The 26,586-nt window shown below is 37.4% G+C and overlaps 1 protein-coding gene and 1 long non-coding RNA gene across 7 annotated transcripts in view; one reads left to right on the forward strand and one right to left on the reverse strand.

The window, feature by feature from the left end:
• The window catches only part of LOC106170786 (baculoviral IAP repeat-containing protein 7-A), a 36,749-nt gene extending 20,094 nt beyond the window's left edge, over positions 1 to 16,655 (forward strand). For 2 of the 6 annotated variants that reach the window (XM_086995457.1, XM_086995458.1), the window contains exons 2-6: positions 11,957 to 12,051; positions 12,406 to 13,412; positions 13,704 to 14,031; positions 14,232 to 14,291; positions 14,536 to 16,655. In XM_086995457.1, coding sequence (XP_086851583.1) covers positions 11,961 to 12,051; positions 12,406 to 13,412; positions 13,704 to 14,031; positions 14,232 to 14,291; positions 14,536 to 14,729 — 1,680 coding nt within the window. In that variant the 5' untranslated portion in view covers positions 11,957 to 11,960 and the 3' untranslated portion in view covers positions 14,730 to 16,655. Of the gene's footprint in view, positions 1 to 4,098; positions 4,265 to 7,378; positions 7,426 to 8,551; positions 8,628 to 11,956; positions 12,052 to 12,405; positions 13,413 to 13,703; positions 14,032 to 14,231; positions 14,292 to 14,535 lie in introns of those variants that run through there. The other 4 variants (XM_086995456.1, XM_086995459.1, XM_086995460.1 and 1 more) reach the window with 4 other exon arrangements.
• Positions 16,656 to 25,899: 9,244 nt separating this feature from the next.
• LOC147759982 (uncharacterized) overlaps positions 25,900 to 26,586 on the reverse strand; it is a 6,442-nt gene continuing 5,755 nt past the window's right edge. The window contains exon 3 of the long non-coding RNA XR_015330984.1: positions 25,900 to 26,370. This is a non-coding gene — a long non-coding RNA (uncharacterized LOC147759982). The remainder of the gene's footprint in view (positions 26,371 to 26,586) is intronic.

Genomic DNA, 26,586 nt, shown 5'->3' on the forward strand with positions numbered 1-26,586 from the left:
GCAGTTTTACTGGCCAGGGCTTTCAGTTGCCCACACCCTGCTGACCACACCCAGGTCAGCAGGTTTTGTGTCCAGGTTGTAGGTTTGACCCTCAATGCATGCCACTGGGGATATATATATATATATATATATCATGCTGTTTATTACCAGATTTACAAACTGTTTGTTATTGCTAATTCAACACAACATGCGATCGGATGGCCTTGTGGTTATATTGTTCGCCTCTAGATCTGGAGGACATGGGTTCAAACCTGTCTGTGGACAGACCAGTTTCTAATAAACGGTCCCTTCTGTCTCCCTGCTTGGGACTGCTTATTTATATATATATATATATATATATTTTTTTTTGTTTGTTTGTTTTATATATATATAATGTGCCAAGGAGTCACAAATTCCTTTATATGGGTCATGGTGATTCTTTTGTAGAAATAAATCAAGGGATGAAGGGATGTGTGAATGGAGTCAATTTTGATTCTTCTGTGGGGTCTGGGGTGCCGTTACTCCAATTGGAATTATTTTAGGCACCATTGCTGGACTCCAAGTTTGGGGTCACTTGGACTCCTATTTTATTCTCAGTGTGTACTCAGCAGTAGAAGTTGAGCCTAAAGCTGTACACTCCTTCGGCTTTATATAAATATAAAATATTCTGTATTGACGCATAGATAAAATAAGAAGTTATCAATACCCGTCTGACCTACCGCAATAAGTGATGAAATAATAATAATAATAATAATAATAATAATAATAATAATAATAATTTTCTTCCCACGGTACCTTTTAAACCGAAAATCTCACTTACAAACACCTTACAAACTCCGTGCAAGGAAAGCAACTTAACCTGGGGTCTCGCTGTTCGCAGATTATTCGTAGAGGTGTTTGGATATGTCCAATATCTACAGTGCGTGCTTACGGGCTGTCTACGAACTCGAAATTTCGCAAGAACTTGCTTGCTTGACAAATTTGTACACAAACCGTACGTTCGACCGGTTGTGACCGAGGCCTTAAAGAAATTCCTATTCTATAAACAGACGTCATATCTGTAATTTAATTTATATAAACAATCCTTAATTAAGTGTCTTAATTACTGTCTTAATTTCCAGGGTTTTCCTGTATTAATATCCAATAAATTCACCCCTTTCCATCGAATGTGTTACAGTCACAGTGAGGCATAGTAATAATAATAATAATAATAATAATAATTTTATCTCACCTAACGCATCCACTGCCGACAGACTTACGATCAATACTTTCACCAACCATCTAATTTCGGCGCAGTGATGGTTTTTATTCTCTTAAATATCTCCCCCCTCCACCCCCTACCCCCCACCTCGACCCACCGACAAATCTATAATTTCACCAAATTTATAATTTCAGCGCAGTAATTGTTTATGACGAATAAAACATCGAAAAACATTATTTTAACCACTGATAAGATAACAACGGAATAATAAAGCGCTCAATATAAACTTGGCTCGCTATAAACGACCAGATCACAACCAAATTTGCTTCATTTGCTCAGGTGTTAGTCATTCCTGCATGTTTAGGTCTAGGGAAATCCCCTTGGCATGGGTCCAAGATAAACGTATTTGAATTTCGTCTCGAGATCGAACCTTGTCGCATGTAAAATATACGTTCTCACAACTGATCATTGATAAGTTAAAAACACATGGATAAAACATTTATTTTTGTTATATTAATTGGCGCTCGCTAACTATTATCTCATTCCTCATCACTGGTTGTTCAACCTAGTACGAGGTAACGGGGATACATTTGAATGTAAATTAAAAATAAAACATCACTTTTCTCAGAAAATGTATATGATGAATAAAACTCCGAAAGAAATTAATTTAGGCCTATATTATCTTAGATATCTAATCAAAATAAAAAAATGAAAAACAAAAATCACAGAGAAATTGAGAGAGTGTGTGTGTGTGGGGGGGGGGGGGGGGAGAGATCCCACTCTAAATGTTCACAGAGTTGAAAGACAAACTCATGATCATTCACACGAATATTTCCCTATAGTGCATTTTCTCTCTTAATGTTATAGTCTATCAAGCGAGGCCATTCATTGAAGGAGCATATTTTAAATCTAGAGCACGGGCTTTAGTGAATCAACCTAGAATAATTTGTCATTTGATTAATATTTGTTTTTTCTAAATAGTTCCCCCTTTTCCCCACAAACACATATATAAAACGGTTTTGCTAATTGTTTGAATATAGTCGACAACATAGAGCGCTTTTCCAAGTGGGCGAAAGAGGTTCACAATTCGATTCAATTTCGAACTTAGGCACATGCTTCGCTGTTGAATATTGATAAAAGCGTTTATTAATGGGGAAATGTAATGTGAAAAAACTACAAGCATCCATACATTAATACTCCTGCTTTTATACTACCAAGCTTACCTTAGCAATAACATGTGCGAGTCAGATAAAAACCTTAATATATTTTTTAAAAATGAATATTCATTGATGTAGTCACCACAATATCCCACATTTTCCAAACCCTGTCAACTTACCTTTTATCCCTACAACAGTAAAGTCTGTTCTGTGAAAGACGTAGCCGGTGACTATATGTATACTATTAGATTAAATCTATTGTTCCTTTTACAGTGATGAATTAGATGAGGTGATCCTTTTCAAAAAAGATGTCCCCAGATGTGCGTAGGGCTATTATATACATGCATGCTGGTCTAGGGAAATCCCCTCGTACTACATCATTGGTCCAAAAGGTTGTCCCACCCCCAGTTTCACGTGCTTTTATTCATAAATAATCACATCACAAGAGTCAATTGCTATGAATGGTGATTTTCATTCCAGATTACATAACTAACATGATTAGTGGTACAGAAAATACAAACAAGCGGTTAAGATATCCATATGTGATACCATTTATTCTCATTTATTACATGTACCCCTTCAAATCCGATGTTCAACTGTCATTTCCACGGTGGTAAAGAATTACCTTTAAACCACGGCTAGCGCGTAGAACAAAAGACTCGATCGTGCTGTATTCGACGTACAAGCACGTCATGTACGAATGCGTTCCACGGTCTGTTGCACTACTAGTGTCATAGCCAATCAGAGGCCGTGGTTTAAGCAAGATACAACACTCGTCGCCGAGCTGTACGTGCGGCTCGCCAATACACTCGTAATATTTCACGTACAGCTCTGCGACTCGTATTGTATCTATCACATAAAATTAAAACGACACCACCAAATGTCACCATATTTACACACATTTAGCATTAGGATGTGCTCGTTAAAGGTCATGTGGTTATTATTTGTGGCTATATATTTGGCTCCATTGGTGTTATTACTAATCAACTCCTCCAACGAGCAGTTTTTGCCTTTGTTGATAAACAGTCGGCATGTGTGTAAAACAAACTGTGAAGTACAGCTGTATAAAACTAAAGCATACATGTAGGTCAGAGACGTACGGGCTAATATCGGTGGTGGACGGTGATTAACGAAGAGAACAAGGAAGAATTGACAGAGGCCTGTAGTATTTTATAATAATAATAATAATTTTTATTATTATTATTATTATATGAAGCCAGAGTGAAGCCACAATAACGTCTTTCATTCCATATGGCATTACTGGTAACTTGATGAGGGATACAACCTTATTAAACTGTGTAACAGAAAGCAGTTGTATTTAATTCAGTGTGCAGTATAAAAACCCACATCTCTTTGTGCGTATACTGCATGAGGGAAGAATTAGGTCAGGGGCTCATTTCCACGTGTAGCCTATGCTATCAGTATATTGGTATTTGTTTGACAAATGACTTTAGTAGCCAAGATACTACACCAGTCATTAGATAGAAATAATTAGATTTCTTTGACAAAACTTAATAAGTTTATTACATGTTATAGCAGCCACATCAAGTAAAATATTGTAATTAAGTGTTTTACTTCGGCATAGATATACCTTATATTTCGGACTTATATGTTTTAGTAAACTTTCGTTGATTTGTTTTTGTAAAAAAAAAAAGGGGGGGGGCAAGATTTGGGGAAAATGGACGAATTTTGAAGCTAACTCGATCTCTCTCTTTCTCAGGCCGTGACCTTTCTCGAACTAATGCTACTCTGACCTAATCTATAATGTTACAGAGTTAATGTTTACGAGAAGAAAAAGACGGGAGTTTTTTTGTTTTTGGTTTTGACAGTATGTTGACGTACATACAGTATTTATACAGCGGTAAAATTACGCATATAAAATCTAAACGGTGATGATCAACAAATACACGTCTGCATGCTGGCGCAGGTAAGTGAACAACGTTCATTTTCAATTTACTATATCACCATCATGGTAATAACCTATACTGCAGTTGTGATTGCAACTAGAGATGTCGCATGCATGTAAACAGACATATGTGCGCCATTGACACAATTTTGTCAGGATGTTGATATTTATAACCCCGATTGCGAGAGTTTACACGTGCAGGGAAAGACCTAAACTGAATGTACTGCTGTGTACAGCACCTCCATCCCTTGCACAGTCTTTTCTAAATGTTTTCGTGATTCAATCATTAACGCATACATTCGGTAGAGTAAAGAGAATAGCTCGACAATCACTAAGAGAGGATATACATACGGGAATTTTTGGCTACACAGTGAATTGAGAACTATATACACTGTAAAAGGCTCCTTGTTTACAAAAAGTACAGGAATGCCCGCATACTGGATGACGAATGCTGATGCTATTTATAGAATTAGGGATTTCACAAAAATCCCCTTTTCGATTGTACGTGTCCATTTTATTGAACGAGCTCAAACCGGTTTCGTAGATGTCACAATGGCTGTAAATTTATAATATGCAGACAGTGGGAAGCCCTGCGACTCATATAATAAGTTTACGTATTATAGGGCCCACTCTAGATCTATTGTCTTATGCAGACTATTTTACAGGTAGTGTAAGTATATGTATTATTTACAGCCATGTGCATGTGTTATACAAGATTTGCCCCACTGTAAAATTACTGAACTATTACCCAATATACGATTGAAACTATTTTTTTGATGTTTTGGAATTATGAGAAGAGAACATCCATGTATCACCATCATCATCTCAGCCTGTACATGTACCGGGTAATACCATCTGGCTACAGTTCAACGAAGTTTTTAGGCCAACGCTTTTCCATTTTCTTGAAAAAGTTAATTTTGGGACATTATTAGGCCATCATTAGGGGGGGGGGGGCAAAATTATTATTATTATTATTATTATTATTATTATTATTATTTGAATCGGCTCCTCGTGTTATATGTGGGTAGAGGAGAGTCACCGCTAGTACTGGCACGTGACACATAGCGTGTAATCCATGTGCGCAGTTACGGGCGGGTGGCCTCCACTTATTTCTTCACACTATAATTGTTGCCATGGTGTGGTGTTGAACTGTAACACAACACTCTGGTTCAGTCCAGGTTGTGAGGGCCTGATGACCGTTTGCTCCAACATCAGGACCATGCGTCAGGTTGCACTCTCTATTCTTGGGTGATGTCGACCTGTATGGCCTATGCTAAATTAATTACCATAAACCCCACATCCATGGTCGGCTAAACCCTCATACTTCATATACAGTTTTCCTTTAACTCTTTTTTAACAACCCAGTTGTGATCAGTCCAAGTTGCATTTGTCATCTTTTTTTTTTCTGAATGCCCCCCCCCCCCCCCAGGGCCTTAAAAGGAGAACACTTTTTTGCCTACCGATACAGTCTTGGCATGAGTCCAACATACAATAAACGTACTGCGTTAATATCGAGGTCAATCCTATTAAATATACGACACAGAACTAATCGACTATCAGAGAAAATGATTATTATGTTCAATCTATTGTGCTAGATAAATTTGGAAAGTCGGTCAGTCGTTATTTTAAACGGTCAACGTACCAAGAAAGTAATAATTAAAGTAGTTATAACAGTCATATTTTAACAGTCACAGTGAGGTATAATAATAATGATAATAATAATATATGTAACTATTGTCAATGCGCCAGAAAATAGGAATTGCTCCCATTACAACATTTTATCTCACCCAACGCATCCCCTGTCAGCAGACTAAATATCAATACTTTCACCAACCCTCTGATTTCAGCGCAGTAATGGTTTTATATTATCTTAGATATCTTACCCCCCCCAAAAAAAAAAAAAATAAATTAATAAATAAAAATAAGTAAAGCGAAAAACAAAGAGAAAAAAGAAACCCACTTTACATTTTACATGTTCACTGAGTTTAGAAAAAAATTAAGATCATTCACACGGATATTTCCCTATGGTGGATGGCCTCTCTTTAATGGTACAGTATATCAGGTGATGTCACTCATTGATGGAGCAAACTTTAAATCAAGGGCGTGGGATTTAGTGAATCAACCTAAAATAGTTTGTCATTTGATTAAACCGTCGATATCAAATGCGATGTATTCTGCCACTTACCATAAACCCCACATCCAAGGACAGCTAAGCCCTATTACCGGTACTTCACATACAACTTTTTTAAAAATTGTTTTTATTTTGAACAACCAAGTTATGATCAGCGCAGGTATCAGGGCAGATATCTTTTTTTTTTCTGAATGGCTCCCCCTCCCCCCCCCCCCCCCCCTCCCCATACACACACGCACGCATACATAAATCGGCGATATTAATGTTCGATGATTGAAGATAGTATACAGCAAAGTATGTTTTTACAAGTGGGTTAAAGAGGTTCAAATTTCGACCCAGCTCTTAACATAAGCACTTGTCTGGCTGTTGAATATTGATAATGACCGCATGTTGATGGGAAAATGTAATGTGAAAAAAAAATGCAAGCGTCCATCCTTAAACACTCCTGTGACACTTCAAAATAAGTTTTGGTGAACTTTTTATTTAGAATTATTTACATTTTATGGCTGGTTAACAGGGAACATAACGGTATAAATAATTTGTATGAAGCAGTTTTATGCTATCAAGCTTTCCGTACCAGTAGCATGTGCGGTTATATAAGCTTAGAGTCAGCTAAAAACGTTACTTTATAAAAAAAAATCGAATATTCAGTGATAATAGTTCACCACAATATCCCATATTTTCTAGCCCCTGTCAACTTACCTTCTATCCGTATAGCAGTGTAGACGTTTGTTCCGACACGTAGCCGGTGACTATACAGTGTATGTATAATCTATTGTGCTTGCTACAGTGATGCATTAGATAAGGTGATCTTTTTTTAAAAAGAACTTGTCCCTACAGTATGTGCGCGGGGTTACATATAAATGGTGGGCTAGGGGAATCCCCTCATTTCAAATAGTGGCTATAATTGCATGTACATTCTTGAATACTGTAAGGTCGTACAGTACGTACGTATCTAGGGGGTCAATGATGACGCATGTTTTTTTTTTTTTTTTTTTTTTAACTCTTAAATCTTTCACAAGAGGAACTTATCTGCCGTACCGGATTAAGTGTAAGTTGACAAAATTTATGAATACATAAAATATTGTTGTATCAATTGATATTTTAAATTTGTTAGGATTCACCATGTGTCAGTGTTGATATTTAAGATTCATATAAAGTAAGAACTAATATAAAAAATTTAACAGTAAACTCAAAATAGTATCTCAAATAGTATAACTTAGATAAATACCTCAGATATTACATCATTTCCCGAGAATCCAAATAAACTAGTTGTCAGCTTGCTGTGATTTCTGAACTTGCGGGGGAATAAGTACTAACTTCACAAAGGCGAAGGAACCGAGGCTATTAGGTGGGGTGGGGGTAGGGTTAGGAGAGGCTTACAGTGTAGCCTAATCCAGTGGCGATTTTAGAGGGGGTCGGGGGGGGGGGGTTCCTGACCCCTCACCTTCGATTTCTGGTCTCCTCTTAAAATTATAATTTTGCCTAGCTGAATCATGGCCCCTGGCCTAACCTGATACAACGTGTTATCTTAAATGTATTGCTATGTGCTAAATCAAGCATTTATAGTGTAATGTAACTGGGTTATGTCTGTTATCACTATGATTTTACCCACAATTATAATGATGTGTGCGTTCGTTGTGTGTGTGTGTGGGGGGGGGGGGGGAGAGCGAGAAAGAGAAGAAGCATGTTGTTTTTTAAAGCATATTAAAATATGCTCGAGACTAGACAGAAATTTTACAGTACCGATGTCCATGTATGTTATTATTTGTTGAGGTAGCTTATCATCGGCTAAAGTCCCTAGCAACTAAGTAACAGCGTCATCGATATTTAGGTTACATGCTTGCTCAGCAGTATAAGTTGAGTCAAAGGCTGCATGTACACACCTTCGACTATTAAGACAACATTCTTAATGTGCTGACGCATAGATAAAATAGGAAGCTATTATTACCGATCTGATCCTACATTGTTGTCCTGCGTGATTCAATAAAAAAAATGATAAATTAAAAAAAAATAATAATAATAAAATGTTCACACGGTGCGGATTGAGAAAAGTAAGCCACATACACGTCATAGGCAAATATAAATATAATAAACATTAGAATAAATTGCAGTAAAATAATTCCATGGAAAAAAATATAAGTCGTCAGTCGTTCACATTCTCCAGTATTTTTTTTTTTCTAGCAAAAGTATCATTTTTCGTTGGCTCTGTCAATGGATTTTACTCAACTTACAGATCCTAGGGCAATAAAGGTAATAATGGTTTGAATTTCATATGGATCACTCACTTGTGACTGCTCTCTCTCTCTCTCTCTCTCTCTCTCTCTCTCTCTCTCTCTCTTCGATCCGCCATTCATGATCGACTGACCTATTTGGCCTCTAATGTCTTTAAAGCAATAATAACTCTTTGTTTCGGCCAAAAAATTAATTTTCCTGGAGTAAACAACAATTTTCCCATACTTACCAATGGTTAATGAATCCATTTTTACATTCAAAGTTAGTCCCTGGTTTTTTTCTAAAAAGTTTGGTTTTTTGTTAAAATCTCTTAAGAGATTTTAACAGAGTATAGACATCAATGGAGGTCACGTGGTCTCAAGACAAGTTCAGATATCAGAATAAAAGCTATAACTGCTGTTTTTGTGGTAAAACAGAATATATTTTATTTCTATGAGTTATTCACAAGGATTTTATTGTGAAATATAGATCTCATACGAAGAGTTATTATCCCTTTAAAGATACTGAGACATTTAAAATGTTTTATTCATTACAGATACAACTGCTGACTGTAACGGTGTAAATTTGTGATTAAATAATTGACCAGAAGGTTGTTGAAATTATTTATTATAAAAGTTCTTTTGCCGGTAATGTGTTAGGTGAGATTGCATGTTGTGACTGAAGCAATTAAGGATACTGTAGTGTGTGCCAGAAACTCCTCATTTCCTGACTTACATACAATCTGTTGAATAACAGGTATATCTTTAGAGTTCATTGACTAAATTAATTAACATTTACAAACACGTCATCTTACGAGTGACGTCATAATCGGAATTTGAGTGTAAAAAACGATTTCTTAAATGTCTCCTTTACTTGAGCACCCACGAACATCATTTTACCGCCAATGAAATGGCACAACTAAGTACTAGAAAATCCAGCCAGGGATTTTTCCCAAATGCCTTTGTTCGGATTTTATCGTTGATAAAGAACGCATTTGGTTAATGAAAATATGTTGTTTGGGACTAATAGCCCCATAACAAAACGTGTATAAAAATGACGGCATGGGTTTGAAGCTCATACACTGTTTATCAAATATGCCAATATTTGTGATAAAATCTTGCTCAGTGTTGAAGTTACGACTCATACCGATCCCTATCTCACCCAAAAGTATTAGGGCGTTAATGTGACGATAAAAGGTTTGAGTTCCTTTTACTCAAGATAGAAATGAGAAATATAAACGCCAATATTTAATGTTTTCGAGGAGATTTTTATTGTTTTAAATCACCATTAAGGTAGTTGAATTATTAAATAATTAGATGCAGGAAAGACCTCATTTTCGGCATCTGGATGCTAAGAAACCCTTACAGTATCCTTTATAATAACGTTTATTTGCAATAAAAGGTAATTGGTTTGTACAATTATGTGAAATATAGTGCGGGATAGTGCGATATACAGCTAGACGCATGGTGAATACATACTGGGGCAATCTCTTCTCCCTGAGGAATATTATTATTATTTCTTATAGTTTTTATTATTCTTCTTTCGACAAGGAGGTTATGATTTTGGTTCTGACAGTTTGTTTGTTTGTCTTCCCAGAGTTATGCGCAAAGTCATAGAAGGGTTCTTATAATTTTTTCAGTATAGACCACAAATTGGCCAAGGAAGAAATTATTAAATTTTGGGGGTGATACGGGTTATCCTAGAAATGCGCCCTTCGTTGAAGCTATACAAGAAGTAGCAATTACCTCTTAATTAAACTACACACACTGGACAATAGAAGTGTCACCCCCTAAATCAGAGTAATCAAAGTAGGCAGATCTTGAGTAGTTATAATGCCTGGTCTACTTATAATTTGACTAATGAGTATAAAACCGCTGTACCATGGAATTGTATTGTTGGTCTTGTACATGTACAGCAAATGTTATTCCCGTCTTCCTCCAATATGGCAAGATACAGGCAATTATCTAACGATTATAGATGTCAAGTTATTAACCTGAAGAGGCGGACTATAAGCAATGTCAAAATATCAATACAGTTGAATTATTCAGTCAGAACCGTGCAGAGGGCCAGGTCTCGGTATAGAAACACTGGATCAAGAGACAAATTGCCTCTGGTGGGTGGTTAGGAAAAACTACCGACCGTGAAGACCGACGACTGATTTTGATGTCCAGGTTGTCAAGGTTCGACATTGCTTGTCAGTTGACAACACTCTGGAACAATTTCACACATAAGAATCTGTCTGTGAAAACTGCTAGGCACCGGTTACATGCTCAGAGAGTGTAGAGCAGGGTAGCGAGACAGAAACCTCTTATATCGTTACAAAACAGGCAACGTAGAGTGAACTAAGGCCAACAGGATTTGGAACTGGACAGTCCATGACAATTGGTCATATATAGTTTTTTGTGAGTGTCGCTTTAGTCTGATCTCTGATGACAGACGTGTCCGATGCTGGCGAACTGCTGGTATAGCATTTGAACCACATGTACTGAATTTTCGAACCCGGAGCAGCATATTCATCATGGTGTGTTGCTGCATCAGCATCCATGGCGTGGGTGAATTGGTAATAGTTCATGGAAACATGAATCAAAAGAAATATATTGATGTTTTGGAGTCAGGCTTGCTACCATCTATTACTAACATGTTTAGTGAGAGGAATTATCCATTTATTCACCAGGATGACAATGCTCCTTGTCAAAGACCCAGAGCAGTTGATGATTGGTTTGACCGACAGGGCATTCGCAGAATGATGTGGCCTGCCCAGAGTCCGGATGCAAACATAATAGAAAATGTGTGGAATGATATATCAAAACTTTTGACAAATGCCCGTCCAACCAGCAGACATACTCTGTTAGATTCAGTGTTTCATGCTTGGGCCAGCATAAGCCCTCAATGCATCAGACAATTATATGAACCCTTGCCTCGCAGACTGGCAGCTATTATTAGGTCACGTGGCTATGCCACTAAGTACTAATTTTGGACTTGAAACTGCATATCTTGGTAGAATGTATATTTTGTTCTCATTTTGTGTTTTTTTTTTTTTTTTTTTTTTTTTTTTTTTTTTTGTGAAATTTGACGTTAATAAAATGTTACCAGGAGCATATCATTCCACAGTCATTTATCTCCCCCAGAAGTATTGGTTCAGTAGGGGTGACACTTGTATTGTCCAGTGTGTGTATTTCAATTGTACACGTCGCAGAGGCCTGCTCTCTTTGTTTATTCTTCAAATAATAATAATAATAATAATAATAATTTATAGTAGTAGTAGTAGTAGTAGTAGTAGAAGCAGTAGTAGTAGTAGTAGTAGCAGTAGTTGTTGTTATTGTTGTTGCCTATTCCGTCTTATCAATTAATATCAAATGTCTTTTCAGAATCATGTGTCTTATTTTTACCCTGCCACTGTGCTTCCGAATCGTGCTCATGACGTCAATAATATTGTCTCTGATGTCACCAGTCAACGTTAAGGGTCAGTGTGAGGTCACTTGCTAATAAACTGTATAAATAACCAGTTTAAATCGTTGCATGTCCTCACGTACATGAATTAACAAATAATTATGCTTAAAGCTATAGATATTAAGAAGTGCTCTTCATTTAAGAATATGACATATTCTGTGTTTATATCATGAAAGTTTTAAAGTGTCTGTTTGCTCAGAGTTTACTTTTCAACCTTAATGTCGCTGTAACTTTGAACTAACTAACTTTGAATGTAAAAAATTGATCCATTTACCATTGGTTAGTATGGGGAAATCGTTGTGTATTCAGGATAATCCCTTTTAATACATCTGTCTTAAACATTTTTAATGTTCATCTTATATATTAGGTAATATACAAGAGACAATGCCCTCCAGGAAATTGAAAACTGGAACCGAAGAGAGAACCTGTCTTTGTTGCCCATTTATAATATGGGTTGAAATTCCCGGCTACTTCCCGACTTCAACACGCACCAACTTGCTAAACATCGCTCAGCGCACTCACGGAAAAGAAATTGAATTGGAGAACAAAGGGTATTCAGACGGCCGCGGGTTCCTAAGAACAAGAGAACACACTCTGGAGTTGGCGATAAGACTAATGTTGTCTTTAACATGTTTCAGAAGTTTGAACATGCTGGTAGTAACACTCATAATATGTAAAGCAACCCACGCGTCCTGTCTGTACAAAAGGTGGATGAGCATACAGAAAGTTACCAGATTATTTTTCAAAAACCTGCCAATCAGCGGTGGGCACGAAACACCAGAATACCGATTTACATCAAAGGAAACTGAACAAATTCCTGTAACTCCCACGAAGCCGAAACTCTTACCGAGACATTTCTTTGAACTACGAGAGAGATTCACATTCTTCTCGATTAAACAAGTGCTGCCAGGATACGAGCTAGGTCGTCATCATACCGCCAAGGGCGAATCATCCGATGGTCAGAAAGGGGAATACCGTTTCGAAGCCAATCGCATCAACAGCTTTAGGAATTGGCCTCCAGCATCTCCAGCCTCGTCGCTCAAACTTGCGCGAGCTGGTTTATATTATACTGGAAAGGGTGATGAAGTAGTCTGCTTCAGTTGCGGAGGACATTTAAAACAGTGGCAAAAAGGCAACGATCCACAGGACAAACATCGCCGAAGCTTCCCAAGTTGCCGTCAAGCCAATGGCGATGATCCCAGGAATGTGCCGCTGTATGAAAGGAGCTTCGACGAAACTTTGGCAGACGGTATGACGGATCCATTTCCAAATCTCGCACGGGAGCAGAGGTCACGCGAGAGTACCGGCAGCAGCTCATCCTCGTATTACGGAAGGTTGGCATCTGCTTTGGAAGCCTCTGAGAGTGATTCGCAAGTACGTACCAAGTATGATTAAGTAAAATCTCCGACTGATAAAATAATAGCTAAAAGTATTGCCGTAAAATAAAAAAAATTGCACGAAATGAAAAGATGGTTTGGTTAGATATGTGCAAAGAGTTTTGGTGAAAACATTTTAAGATTTTAGATTATTTGATATAATATGATTCATTGAAATTAAAGACAAGTTTTCACCATTTCATAATAAACCATATAGAGTCCGTCCAGTAACTTACCTTTATTTTATTTTTTTCTTTTAAATATTATTCAACTTCGTTATCTGCCTTAGAGTCCTACAGGCCGTGCTGCCAGACCATATGACGTGGAGCCAAGGGAAATAAAAGCCAGAATGGACACGGAATTGGTACAGCTGGTTCTGGGACTTGGTTTCGAACGTCTGAGCGTTCAAAATGCCGTCGAACAGCGGTTAAGGACCACAGGCGACGATTTCCACAGCGCAGAGAGTTTGGTCGAGGCTGTTCTTAATATCACAGAAAGCAGACGACAGAGGATGTCCCAACCGGAAGTGCCTGTTACGCCACCCCCACGTGATTTGCCACGTCAGCAGTCACAGATGCCACACGCAAGTCCTGAAGTCAAAGCCAGCGACCGTACTGGTATGGACAAGTTCAATTATTTTATCGTTTGCTGGTGTCTTTCAGAATAGTATTATTTCAGCACAGTACCTTATTCATTGTTTTAGTGTCAAGTTTGTAATTTTGAAATTGTTGAGCATACATTCGCGATCGTTTGATGCGAAGTAGACATTGGCATTATTTTCACCAATACATGTATTTATCCTGTTTGAATAATTCAGGTGAACCTAGTGGGAAAAAGGCTATGTCTCCCTCATCGGTTCCTCTTGATCCAGATGAAGGTCAGTTAACATTTCACATTGTTTTTATTTATTTATTTATTTTGTTTGATTGCTTGTTAATTATGGTCGGCATTTTTTAATGTGACTGCTGATCTCGTCATTGGTAAGGTCATTTTCACAAAGCCTTTTACGAAAGCTCTGCGCTTGTAATTAATTTTTCTATTCGAAATGTATACAAGAAAAGGGAAAATTCACTGAATTAATTGACTAGCTCACCAATTAATATCGCTTCCTTTTTTGATAGCTTCTAAAATTTTGAAAGAAGAAAACCTTCGCCTGAAAGAGCAGAGAAGGTGTAAGATCTGCATGGACGAGGAGGCTAATATTGTATTTCTGCCGTGCGGCCATCTTGTCTCCTGTGCCCAATGCGCCCCTGCTCTGCGGACATGCCCCATCTGCAGGTCCTGCATCCGGGGAACCGTGAGAACCTACAACTAGTGCAACGTCATTAAGAGAACTTGGTTAACGATCACCATGTTGCATGTCCAAAAGCTTCCTCGGGATGAGTTTTAAACAGACTATCTTGTACATTCGATTTTGTCATTTTTGTCTCGGTCACTCGGGTTAAGTTGATTGAACTGAGCTTAGACAGCTCTAGCAGTTTAAAATTCCAAGAATTTAGTCAGAAATACGAGACAATCGGCTTTTTTAGATTCTTTTGTGAGAACATTGTGAGAACATACAGACTTGACAATTAATATGGGATTTTTTTTCAAATTATTTTTCATCAGTTTTTTTCCTATTTTGCTGAATGGTAAATGAAAATAAGGATTGAAATCTTGGTTTAATAACTTTTAATAATCTCTTTGATGCCACTGTGACGTCAATTCATTAATTGAATTCTCTAGTGTAGCAAACAAAAAGACTTTCCCTATTCTAAGTCATACGACAACCATTAAAAAGATATTTTGGATCTCCGTATTTTCCAAATTATCTCTTTAAAATAGTTCCACGCTCCACAAAGGATCCTTATGTCAGCGTCTAGTCACAGCAACGGTAGTTGTTACACCTGACCTCATCTGGCTGCTACCAGAGCTCTCAAGTGGCAAGGCATTCCTTGGGATAGGTTTTTAGAGATTAATCTTGAATCATTGAATCATCTTGAATCCTTCACTTGTCCAATTTTTTTTTTTTTTTTTGTAGGACATGTAGATAGTTGATTCGGCGGGTAATGAGCTACCCAAATATTGTCCATGTGGTTCAAATATGGTTATTTTGATGACCAAGGTAGCTGCTAATACCCTTGGTTCTTTAAGTTGCTGTTGAATGTGCTCTGTGTAAAACCGGCAACCTCACCGTGCAACCTAAAATTGTACCTAAGGTTCCCTTACTAAATGATAGTCAGGTGGTTTCCAGATTATTCCTTTATTTGATGTGGTTCAGATTTTCATCGATGACTACCATTGGTGTTTTGGCACCAATGTGGTATCCATTCCAAATTCTTACACTGTCAATAGTTATAGTCGCTTTAAACGCGGCACACGCTTCGGCGTAGACCTCTTCAGGATGTCTATAAACTCTGTTGTGACTAGTTGAGCGGTACAAGTGAAACCTGACATCAATAGAGAAAGCCATTGGGTTTCAGTGTACTACCAAGAAACGGCTTTGGACCCTAATTCATTAGAGAAACAGACAACGCTGTTTTGCTGTTTACAGTGGCTTCCTCAGAGGTCGCCTGATATCCTAACCTGCTGAAACCAGGTTGGCGTTCTCTAAGACCCTTGAAAAACGCGTTTTGTTGGCAATTTGACCCTCATTGTGAACGGACTGGATGGTTTTTGTTTAGTTACATCAACATATCCGGAAGGAAAATGAGTCCTCTATCCTGGTGGTAAGATTTCGGTACATTGGGCGTGACCTTTGTGTAGGTACATCAGTATGGGCAAAACTCTATAAAACTATGCGAATCGTTCCATGTGACACAATAATCTGCCTGGTAATGTCTGTCTTTTTCGCGCCATTCTTGCACAGATTAACAATTTTGTTAAACACTTTTTAGTTCATGTTACGCACTGCAAAGTCGACCACTTGCATGCAACATTTTAAAGTCTTCTATGCGGTAGTTACCAACATATGGGTACTTTTTGGACAGAATCATGCTTCACCAAAGCCAAGCTTTGACCAGCCCAAAGGAGCACTATCCAATTAAATTACTGCATATTACGCAATGCAGCAGCGCAACAGGCATAGTAGTCAGGTAATTGGTAGCGACACACCTGACCACATATTTCTCCATTCACTTATCTTATATGAAATCTGAGTTTCTTGAAAAAAGAACTCATTTTACCTAGGCGTACCTTTGAAACTCTAATATTCCATATCAAATGTCAAGTCTGTGTAAGTTGAGATTTTAAGAAGAAAGATCTGATGATTAAGATTTTCTGAATGCGCTCCTAGGGAGCTGTCTAAAGTCAGCAAGCTCAACTAAAACTCGTAAATGAGAGGATAATCAGCCTAAATTACATATACCTTCTTCAATATATCGTATCATAATCCTTTTAATGTTACTCAAATTAACAACCGCTAGATGTTGGTGCCAGCCAAGCTTATGTTTTACTCTTAACTTGTTGTATTAAACTTCTACTAAAATAAATTTGAAAATTAGCATTGTTTATGTTTTGTCTGACTTTATTGCTCATTAATGATCAATTGCGGTCAGAGACGCCATGAAAAGTCAAATTTTGTGAAAATACCTTCGGGATTTTCCGCCTCCTATTTTTGAAGGTTCTTGAGCGTTGGTTACGTTAAGCACACCGAGCTAAGACTTAAGACTATGTGAAACACTCCTAGTCGACCTAGCTACATGTAGGTCACTAAGCTCATTCTAGCCAACTACAGATTTAAGATTCTGTGTGAATTAGACGGGGCCTGAAGCTGGTTTCACAAATAAAAGCCCGAAAATTTGTCTCAAATTTTACACCAAAATTTGGTCTTTTTCTATTCAAGAGTGAACCTAGGCCATGCGTTTGTCCTAGAGTAAACTAGTAGTCGATCAATAAATGAACTGCATTTTGTTATATTTTTGTTACTAAAATACATTAGGTCAAAGCAAACTTGAATATTGGTCTTAACATTACGAGGGATTTTAGTTGGCTAAGCTACTACTATGAGGCAGGACATAAATACCGAAGAATTAGTTTGTATCTCGACGGGAAGAGTTAAACTTTGAAAGTTTTTGCTTTGATCGACCCTGTGCTGTATACTGCATGTATCTATTCATAGTTCCAGATAAAAGCCATGACTTAAGCCACCTTATTTAAAAATGGTGACATTTTCTGTTGATAAATTAGACTTTGTTGCATGAAATGTTACCGTGAGTAGAAATTAATATTGTTCAGTATTCTATTTTAGATCTGAGGAGTGTTACAGAATAGCACTAGTATAAGATGGTAATATATATATATATATATATATATATATATATATATATATAATTATTATATAATTATTATATAATTATTATTAAATACTTTTAATATTAAAATACTATATACTTAAAAGTTCAGCATTATTTCTAGTTCTTAAAGGGGCTATATTTGAAAATTATTATATAATTATTATTAAATACTTTTAATATTAAAATATTATATACTTAAAAGTTCAGCATTATTTCTAGTTCTTAAAGGGGCTATATTTGAAAAAAAAAGAACATTTCAAGAAGTGAATGGACTGGGTGTAAATCTCGTTGTAATGGACGCTTCCATTTCCAATTCAACCTTTCGAGAGGTAGTAATAAGATTATTGAGATTCAAAGACTTTATGAGCTATGAAACTTAACTGTACCTGTGTAGAGTATTAGGTACATACATTGTAACGCATGCTGTGGGCTGTAGGTTCAAAGGTTAGCGGTCACTGGTGGTATTTTGGTAATGGCAACAGTCAATCGGAATGGCACTTTCACCCTCCCCCCCCCCCCCCCCAATAAAAGATCATGGGACGTCATCTGTAAAATTAACACCTGGAAAATGTCCATGTACATATCATAATATAAGTATAACGACCATATAACAACCATATATATATATATATATATATATATACATATATATATATATATATATATATATATAATTGTTTAAGTCTGATTTTGGCTTACATAGTATGTAGCTTTACACTTGGTCCGAAAATCCATTCATAATATCCATTAAGCGTGCTACACTACTCGCCAGAGTCATATCTGTGTGTCGCTTCAGTCTTTCTAACTGGATTTCTCTCGTGCGCAATTTCCGTCGACTTGGATCTGCTCCGTCCACTTGTCGATTCACTTCGGTCTTTAAATTACTCATGGAAAAACCGCCATTGCAAAGTCGCATTTGGCGGCGTCTAATTTTCTGCAGTTGTTCGCCCGGGCGCTTAAACTCTGGTTGTCCGCACTGCCTTTGATAAATGTTTTCCATTTTATACTCAGTTTTTAGGAGGCCTTTATACGCCTCCATCTTTTCTATGGTTCTCCGTATGCTGCTGATGGTTCGATCGGTCACCGTTTCCTGATATTGTCGATGCTTTTCTATAAACTGGGTCGTTGCTTGGCATTTGGCGGCCTCTATGTCATTGAGTTTCTGCGCACGTCGCCTCGTGGCCAAACTCACATCAAGCATGGCGCTGTTGTTGGACCTCCAGTTGCCTTGGTTACTGGCTTTGAACGTGCCTTTGGAATGCGACATGGCGCCTAGCGAAGTGAGGTTCATCGCTGTTTGTCCTAGCTGTTTTGTTTGTACAATAAAATGACGCTTCTAACGGTATACCTTCCTCGAACTGTGTTTTCTATTCACACTCCTCTGCAACTGTTGATTATTTAAACTGTGTTAGAATGACTCAACTATCAATGCTGTTTGTAATAATTTCCTTCTGGCATTGTGTATACTGGCCTACCCTTGAATAGATTCTTGAAAGTACATTTTGATTGAATTATCACAAACATTTTAACGAATTGTTTCATATAACTACTCTTATTGTCTAGACGCCCCAATGCGCAAAAAAACATCTACCTTTCGACTTTTGCTTTTGCTTGATTTTTAATCTTTATTGTCCTCCTTCTCACTCTTGCTTCATCGTGTGTATACTATTTTAGTCATATATGTAACTCATTGAGTGTGTGCATCCGGGGATGGAAACGGCTGAGACTTCTGTGGTGGCAAAATCTGCGGTTAACTCAATGAACAAACCTGAAATATATCTTCCTCGTGTTGTTGGTTGTCGGTGAATAACGAAAGGAAATTACCTGGCAAATAAACCCAGGAAACTGGTGACAGGTCGTGAGTGTGTTTTCCAATAACCAAAACCGCCACTAGCCAATTTTGTCCCTGATCTTAGAATATGCGATGGCAATGCTTATCAAACTGAAAAACTGAAACACCTGTTCCGCCAGTCTCTGTGATATTTTGTTGACAGCTTGCGCTTCTTTTAAAATCACTGCTTGGTTTTCCTGTTTGTATAAGATCATACGATTTTTACGTTAGTGAACACGTTAGAAAACGCGTTCAGAAAACGAACAAAATTGTTTCCTTAGCTGCGTTCATTCTCCGTCTGGTCGATGGTGTGTATCATGAGTTAAAAATATCCCGTAGCTCTCTGTTGGTAACACCACTTACACTTTTACCGGTGACATTATACACGTTTTTACTGTTTTTCCATCAAATTTCTCTCTTCTGCAGAGGGTACCTTCAACAATGTTATCCGTGTTGCTGTTGTTTCCTATGCTTCGCGAGTCTGATGAAATTCTGAACTTGGTATTAGCTAGTAAACATACATTGTCTGGATATCGTTTAAAAATGAGAACAATCAATACCAAGTTTGCATTACTTCAGTAAAACCGAGTCTGTATGTATACATTTGAAACTGCATCAATTGAAACGGGATCCGTTTCATACTGTTCTGCTTTGCGAAGCGTGCTGATTTTTAATGATCGCGTCCTTTATGCTTTCTCTTTGTATTATTGATTGACAAAGCAAAGAACTGTGACCATGATTCTATTGTCTAGGCAGTGCGACATCTGACGCATACCCCGTAGATGTTTGCAGGGAATATCGACGCTAGCAGGTTTTTGCTGTAACTTTGCGTTGAATAATTTAAAGTCCAGTTTAGCTGCTGCTACCTGAGATGTAGTTTACTTTGGAAATGTACACAGGCACGAACACAAACACGCTATCTCTCTTTCTCACACACACACACACACACGCACGCACACAGACACGCACACAAACACCACCCAAACCCAATACAGAGGTGCGTTTCACATGCTGAAGTGTCCAAAAATAAAATTGAATGATTTCAAATTTGTATTCAATTTTTAAACCATATATGTACGTGTATGTGCATGGAACAAAAACTCACGACTGTCTCAATTTGAATTCACAATGTAATTTTTACCATGCCTTTACTTAACGCATAGAGCCCTAAATGATGACGCATGTTCTGGAAACGTATGGGGATGTATGTTCCGGGTCATTTAATTTTAATTTCATTCGCGTTCCGATATATTTTGTAGTGATTCAGTCACACGACTTACATGACGTAAGGGTGTTTTTTTTTATAAATACATATATTTAAACTGTAACTCAAGGGGCTTTGCATCGTGCCTAATAGTATGTAATGTATGTTCCCCAGAAAAGTTGTCAAAAAGTTTCATTTTGTTCACGTACCTGATGTAATAGAAAACAGTGTTTTTTTTTTTTTTTTGTTTTTTGTTTTTGTTTTTTTTTGTTGTTGTTGTTTTGTTTTGTTTTTTGCTTTTTTTTAAATATACAGTGACAAGCAAACCAAAGGCGCTCAAATACAATTAACTGCTCTATACAGAAAATTATTATAAATTTTTCACTGCGTTATACTCGTAGGAGATAAATCAAAAAACAAAGCCAGTGATGATTGAATTTTAAAAGTGAGTTAAATGTTTCACAGCTGGACGTTTTGCATTTGTGACAGTAACGTACGTTCGTTTTTGAGGATAAACGATGATTTGTTATTATTCATGGTTCCCGGACAGTGAAACTTTGATACAAACTTCTTCTTGTGGGACCCTGAAATAATCAAACATAGTTTGCAATCTGTGCACAACATGGTTTAAGAGCATGCCTGTGACCTCATTTGCACCTCAATATTGGGTTTGGGAGACACACACACACACACTGTGGGAACAGTCGTCATGCAGCACAGGATGCAAATGACTCCGCGTGCTCGAAAGTGCACTGTTTGAAATTAACAAATTGGTGAAATTGACAAAGCCTGTCGGTGTTTATCGTCTGGTTGGTTTTATGGGATTTTTTGGTGTCGTTGTGAGGAATTCTATTGGAAAAATTCTGTTAATTGTACGTATTAAAAGGTACATTCAGCGGACTGTCCTTAGAATAACATTTATTTTGACTTTATTATAAGGGGATTCCCTTTGTATTTATAGTGTTATATGTGACCCCAGAGGACCCCCCCCCCCTCACAAACACACACACACACATACACACACTTGATTAATAAAATGCTTTATATGACAGGTTGAAATGATATTGCAAAATGCATTTAAAATTGTAGGAAGGATAAGTGCAGATAATGCTGCGAGGATATTCTCATTCAAGCGCGAAATCGCCCAATATAAGAAATACTTCAACTACGTGTTTTTAGCGTCAGTTCTAATTTATTGAAAGCGAGGCAATGGAACTAAACATTACGTACTGGTGCAATTTGTAATCTCGCAAAAAATAATATTTTTTAACGAAGATCATCGCATGGCATAATTCAGAGGACGCAACGTTTATTATTGGATTCTTCAATAATGATAGATATTAAAAAATACGATACAGTGGCGGATTTAGAGGTTGTTCTAAAAATATTGCACTAATAGTCAAAGTAAAAAAGACGTAATCTATCTAGGAACGAGCCGTGTCGGTTTTTCAAATAAGTGCTCGAGTACATGATGAGCTTTAACAACATTGATAATAATACCATGTTTGCAGACTTTCGATTTGCGGTATGAAATACATATGCACGGCTCTCGTTATGGCAGATTAATACAAGTACATGAACAGTCCATCTGGCCCTCTCTGTGAGAATGTAGAAAGTTTCCATATGATCCATTCCCTACCATCGAAGCTTCTGTGGTTCCGTGTGTTAAAACACCACTGTCTTCAACATGACTATACACAGCTAGACGTGGGTTCGATTCTTGAGATCATCACTGTTATTTTTTTTTCTTGAAATCATTTCTAAAATTTGCGTTTGATTATATATATATATATATATATATATATATATATATATATATATATATATATATATATATATATATATATATACCAAGTCATCAGCAAATCATGGTGACGGCAAGTCATGAGTTCACATCCCAGATGACGCATGTCAATTTACCACAACAGCGAGCTGGCCCCGCAATCGAAAACGCAATCGTGTGTTCGAGCAAATTGCCTTTTGCATAAAATCCGGTATAGTTTAGAATTAGTGATTGGTTTTGACAACAAATTATTGCTCGACATTATCATAAAGTCTGTGTCGTCAATTATATATCTTTTCTTTGCATTAAAGTCTTTAAAATGATACTTAGTCGGGAATGGTCATTGATCTCCATCCTTTACCAACTACGCAACAGAACAAAATTGAATTGAGTCAATACTTTACCCGACATGGCGTTATGCATGTCATACAGCCCTTTCATGAAAAAAGAAGGTATCTGCTAGTTGGGACTATCAGCAAGAAAGTTTTTTTCAAAACCACATTGCCGCTATTGCTATACTGGTTTGTTTTTATCCCCCCCCCCCTCCTTGAAATGGCTAAGACTACTCACAGCTAAAACCGCCAATTTCTTAACCGCTTTGGCTCTCAACGTGCCCTATAGCGTCACAGGTGAAATTAAACGTAAACTCAGTGTAAAACAAAATGAAAATAACAGCATCTGAAATTATCTAACTAAAAATGTTTGGCTATTACGTAAGATTGTCACCTAAATGGCTGACTTTTGGGTGCCTTGAGGCCAGTGAAAGGGAGTCTCCCCCCGGACGAATTACCTGTAAGAACCCGGTAAAGTGGTTCAGTAAGCAGTAGCGGCTTTAGAGGGTGTCTGGGGGGTCCTGACCCCCCTTCGATTTCTGAAAAAAAATCAAATCAATGGACCCTTCTTGAAATTATAATTTGGGCAAGCTGAATCAAAGTTTTAAACCGTACCAAGTGGCACCGTTCGCCCTGTAAAATGCCATTTTTTCCGTCCCCAGGCCCCAAACCAAGAGTGGGGGGGTCGAGTTGGCATCCGCGGACCCCCCCCCTTCAAAAATTCCTGCATCCGCCATTAGGATAGAACAAATTCGTATGCGAGACCAATTAATTAATATTTTGTAGAGGCTTAGAGGCTAAGCTTGGTTCTCATATTGAGGCACGACGTTTTATTCGTGTGCTTCGTCATGCACACAAACACGCACAAACACACGCGCATCTTATTCACCATCTTGACCGAGAAGTAGATTTTTTAGTCCAATTGGTCGTGACGATATTCCTGTTTCTCCCCACTGGGTCTTTGTGAAGCGATAAGAGCATTAATTGATCTCTAAATGGACGTTTTATACACAGGCGTTGTCTAAAATTTTTTGATTACTTTTTAACGTCCACTTAATTTACACTTTTTTTCAGTGTGATGTCGCTATACCTAACCAACAACCAGAAATTAAGTGCGAACATTTTCGATCGTCAAGTAAAGAGAGGGTGACTAAGAAACCAATGTTGATTGGGTAATTTTACAATTATGAATTTGATTGATTTATTAATAATAAGATAGGAGGAGAGATTAATCCAGGAAACAGGATATGTGTATTTTTGTGCACCACATTGCTGTGCCTCTATATGCACCCAAAGCAGTGAGGGCACTATAAGAGTTTACTTAAAACTTTTTCACATTCTTTTTTCTGAGCAGCGTTGCAACTGCTGGATTCACCGATCACCGATTAATGAATTTATTAATAATTAATTAAATAATTAACGAATTAGGGAGGTTGGTGAGGATTTTGAAATGATGTGTATAAAAATTCTTTTATTGAGAAGAATGTCTCGAGTTCATTTGCTTTAAAAACAAAGGTTCTGGACATATCTGTGCCAAAACTTGAAACAGGAAGTCTCAAAGGGCAGCTGGACGGTGACCTGGCTTCCGGGGACTAACTCTCAAGCGCCATGTTAAAGGCACCGAAACTACTCTTAGTTTCACGTAAGTTGTAAACTTCTGATGATTCTAATTAGTTTGATATTACATGTGAGTTACACGTATAAGAGAAGTTTTAAAAGCTTTTGTCTGCTCCCATCATACCACGATGTCTTTTCCATTTCACTGTCTATTTAATAAATTTTACTTATTTGTTCGTTCAGGCTCAAGATTTTTCAGAAAAAGACCCCCCCCTTTGAAATTTCTGGCAACGGGCCTATCGTTTGTTTATTTTGTTAACTGTAGAGACAAAGGACAAGAACGCAAGAATTCAAGCAATTTAAGACATTTAATGAAGCAAGAGTGACATATCAAAGCGGATCAAAAAAAAAAAAAAAAAACAAAACATTCTAGCATCATTCATGCCTTCGAGTAGCATTCAGGCAACAATTATGATAAAGATCTGCTAACAATCATGAGGTAGTTGTGCGGCAATTAATCTACAGTCAAAGTATCGCCACTTGTCCAGTGCAGTCTTTGCATTAACGGCATTTTCAAATTTCTTTTTCTTTGTATAAAATCTGTCATTTCCGTAGACTGAAAATTCTTAAAATATCTATTGCTATGGCTAAGGATTTCTTTGCCTTTGTGAAAATAGTCATGATAAAAGTTGAGAAAAATTAAAGTCAAAGTATCACCACTTGTGCATTGCAGTCATTGCATTAAAGGCATCTTCATAATTTTCTTCTTCTTTAAATAAAATCTGTCATTTCCGTAGACTGAAAATTCTTAAAATATATTTTGCTATGGCTAAGTATTTATTTGCCTTTGTGAAAATAGTCATGATAAAAGTTGAGAAAAATCAAATACTACACACTCCATACCATGTGGCAAGCTATCAAACGTTCAATACCTTTAGCAAGATCCCTTTAACCATCCATCTATCTGTATCATAATGCACTGTTTTAGAGAATTTAAAACTGAAGGCTTACAACACATAAATCACAACGGCTAAACATAAAAGAGTCAAAAGTCGTCAAATCATTTCCAGGCATTTGCGCTTTTTTGAAAGATGTTGTTAACACTTGAGCATTGAGTTTTTGTGTACCGTTATATTAATTTCAAGTCTATGAGAACCAAAGGCAAATAACTACGGAAAATCTTGCCAAGAAAGTCCAAATAAAAGCGGTGAATTGGCACTTTGTTTCAAACGGAGATTTAAATGAGGGTCCCACTGGGTATTTTTGTAACCCGTGAAAGCAACTTTTTATTTCCCCAGATGCATTAAACGTTCATATTATTTAGAGCGGCATCTGAATGCTGATTTTTATTTCTCGTTCGTCGTTAAACGAAGTCATTATACTCAGCGATACGTGGTTTTCAACTTGCCGGGCTTGCATTTTCAATGAGATATGAATAAAATCTTATTTACTGTGATTTGTGATTTGCTGGTTTTATTTCCCGTGGTCTTAACGCCCCCCCACCCCCCACCCCCCCTCTCACATGGGACCCTCTCAGAAAGTCCGAAAGCAAAATTAATGTTCGGAAATGAGAACAATTTGAGTCTCAGTTGGCTGTGGTATTGCGTCTCCATGTAAACATGCCAGCTGTATTACATTCGATGCTATAGCGCAAGTATTTTGCATGCCTTATAATTCAGATTACATGAGAAAGGCAATGAAAGGGTGGTAGAGCATACGCCCGGAGAACTGGATATCCAGTTGGTATCTGCCGAGAGTGGGCACGAGGTAGGTGATGTCGTAATGCAGACAGGTCGGGCCACACTGGCGATAGATGGCGGCCATGCCGGTGTCTTCGTTGTTGACTTTCAGAACTGGGCACATTTCTGCGCTGCCGGTTGGAACGAACAAAAATACACACGTCTTAGGCGTCTGGTGCTTGGCTGCGGTCCGAGACGAATGACGTCAAATGTATACCGTCCGTTTCTGGCGGGATCTGAATGCAAACGGAATGAATTAATTGATCAATTATAATAAATAATTATGCACCTTCCATAAATTTCAAAACTCTTAGAATTGGCATAATTAACACTTTGCAAAAAAAAAAAAAAGTGAAAATATATCATGAGTAAACTAGTAGACTTTCGGGCAGAAACAAAATAGTGTAATCACATGTACAATTGCGTGGGCTCGGTTGTTAAGTACTCATGAT

This window comes from Lingula anatina, chromosome 9 (genome assembly GCF_051362555.1).
Source record: "Lingula anatina isolate TDL-2025a chromosome 9, LinAna3.0, whole genome shotgun sequence".
Lineage (NCBI taxonomy): Eukaryota > Metazoa > Brachiopoda > Lingulata > Lingulida > Lingulidae > Lingula > Lingula anatina.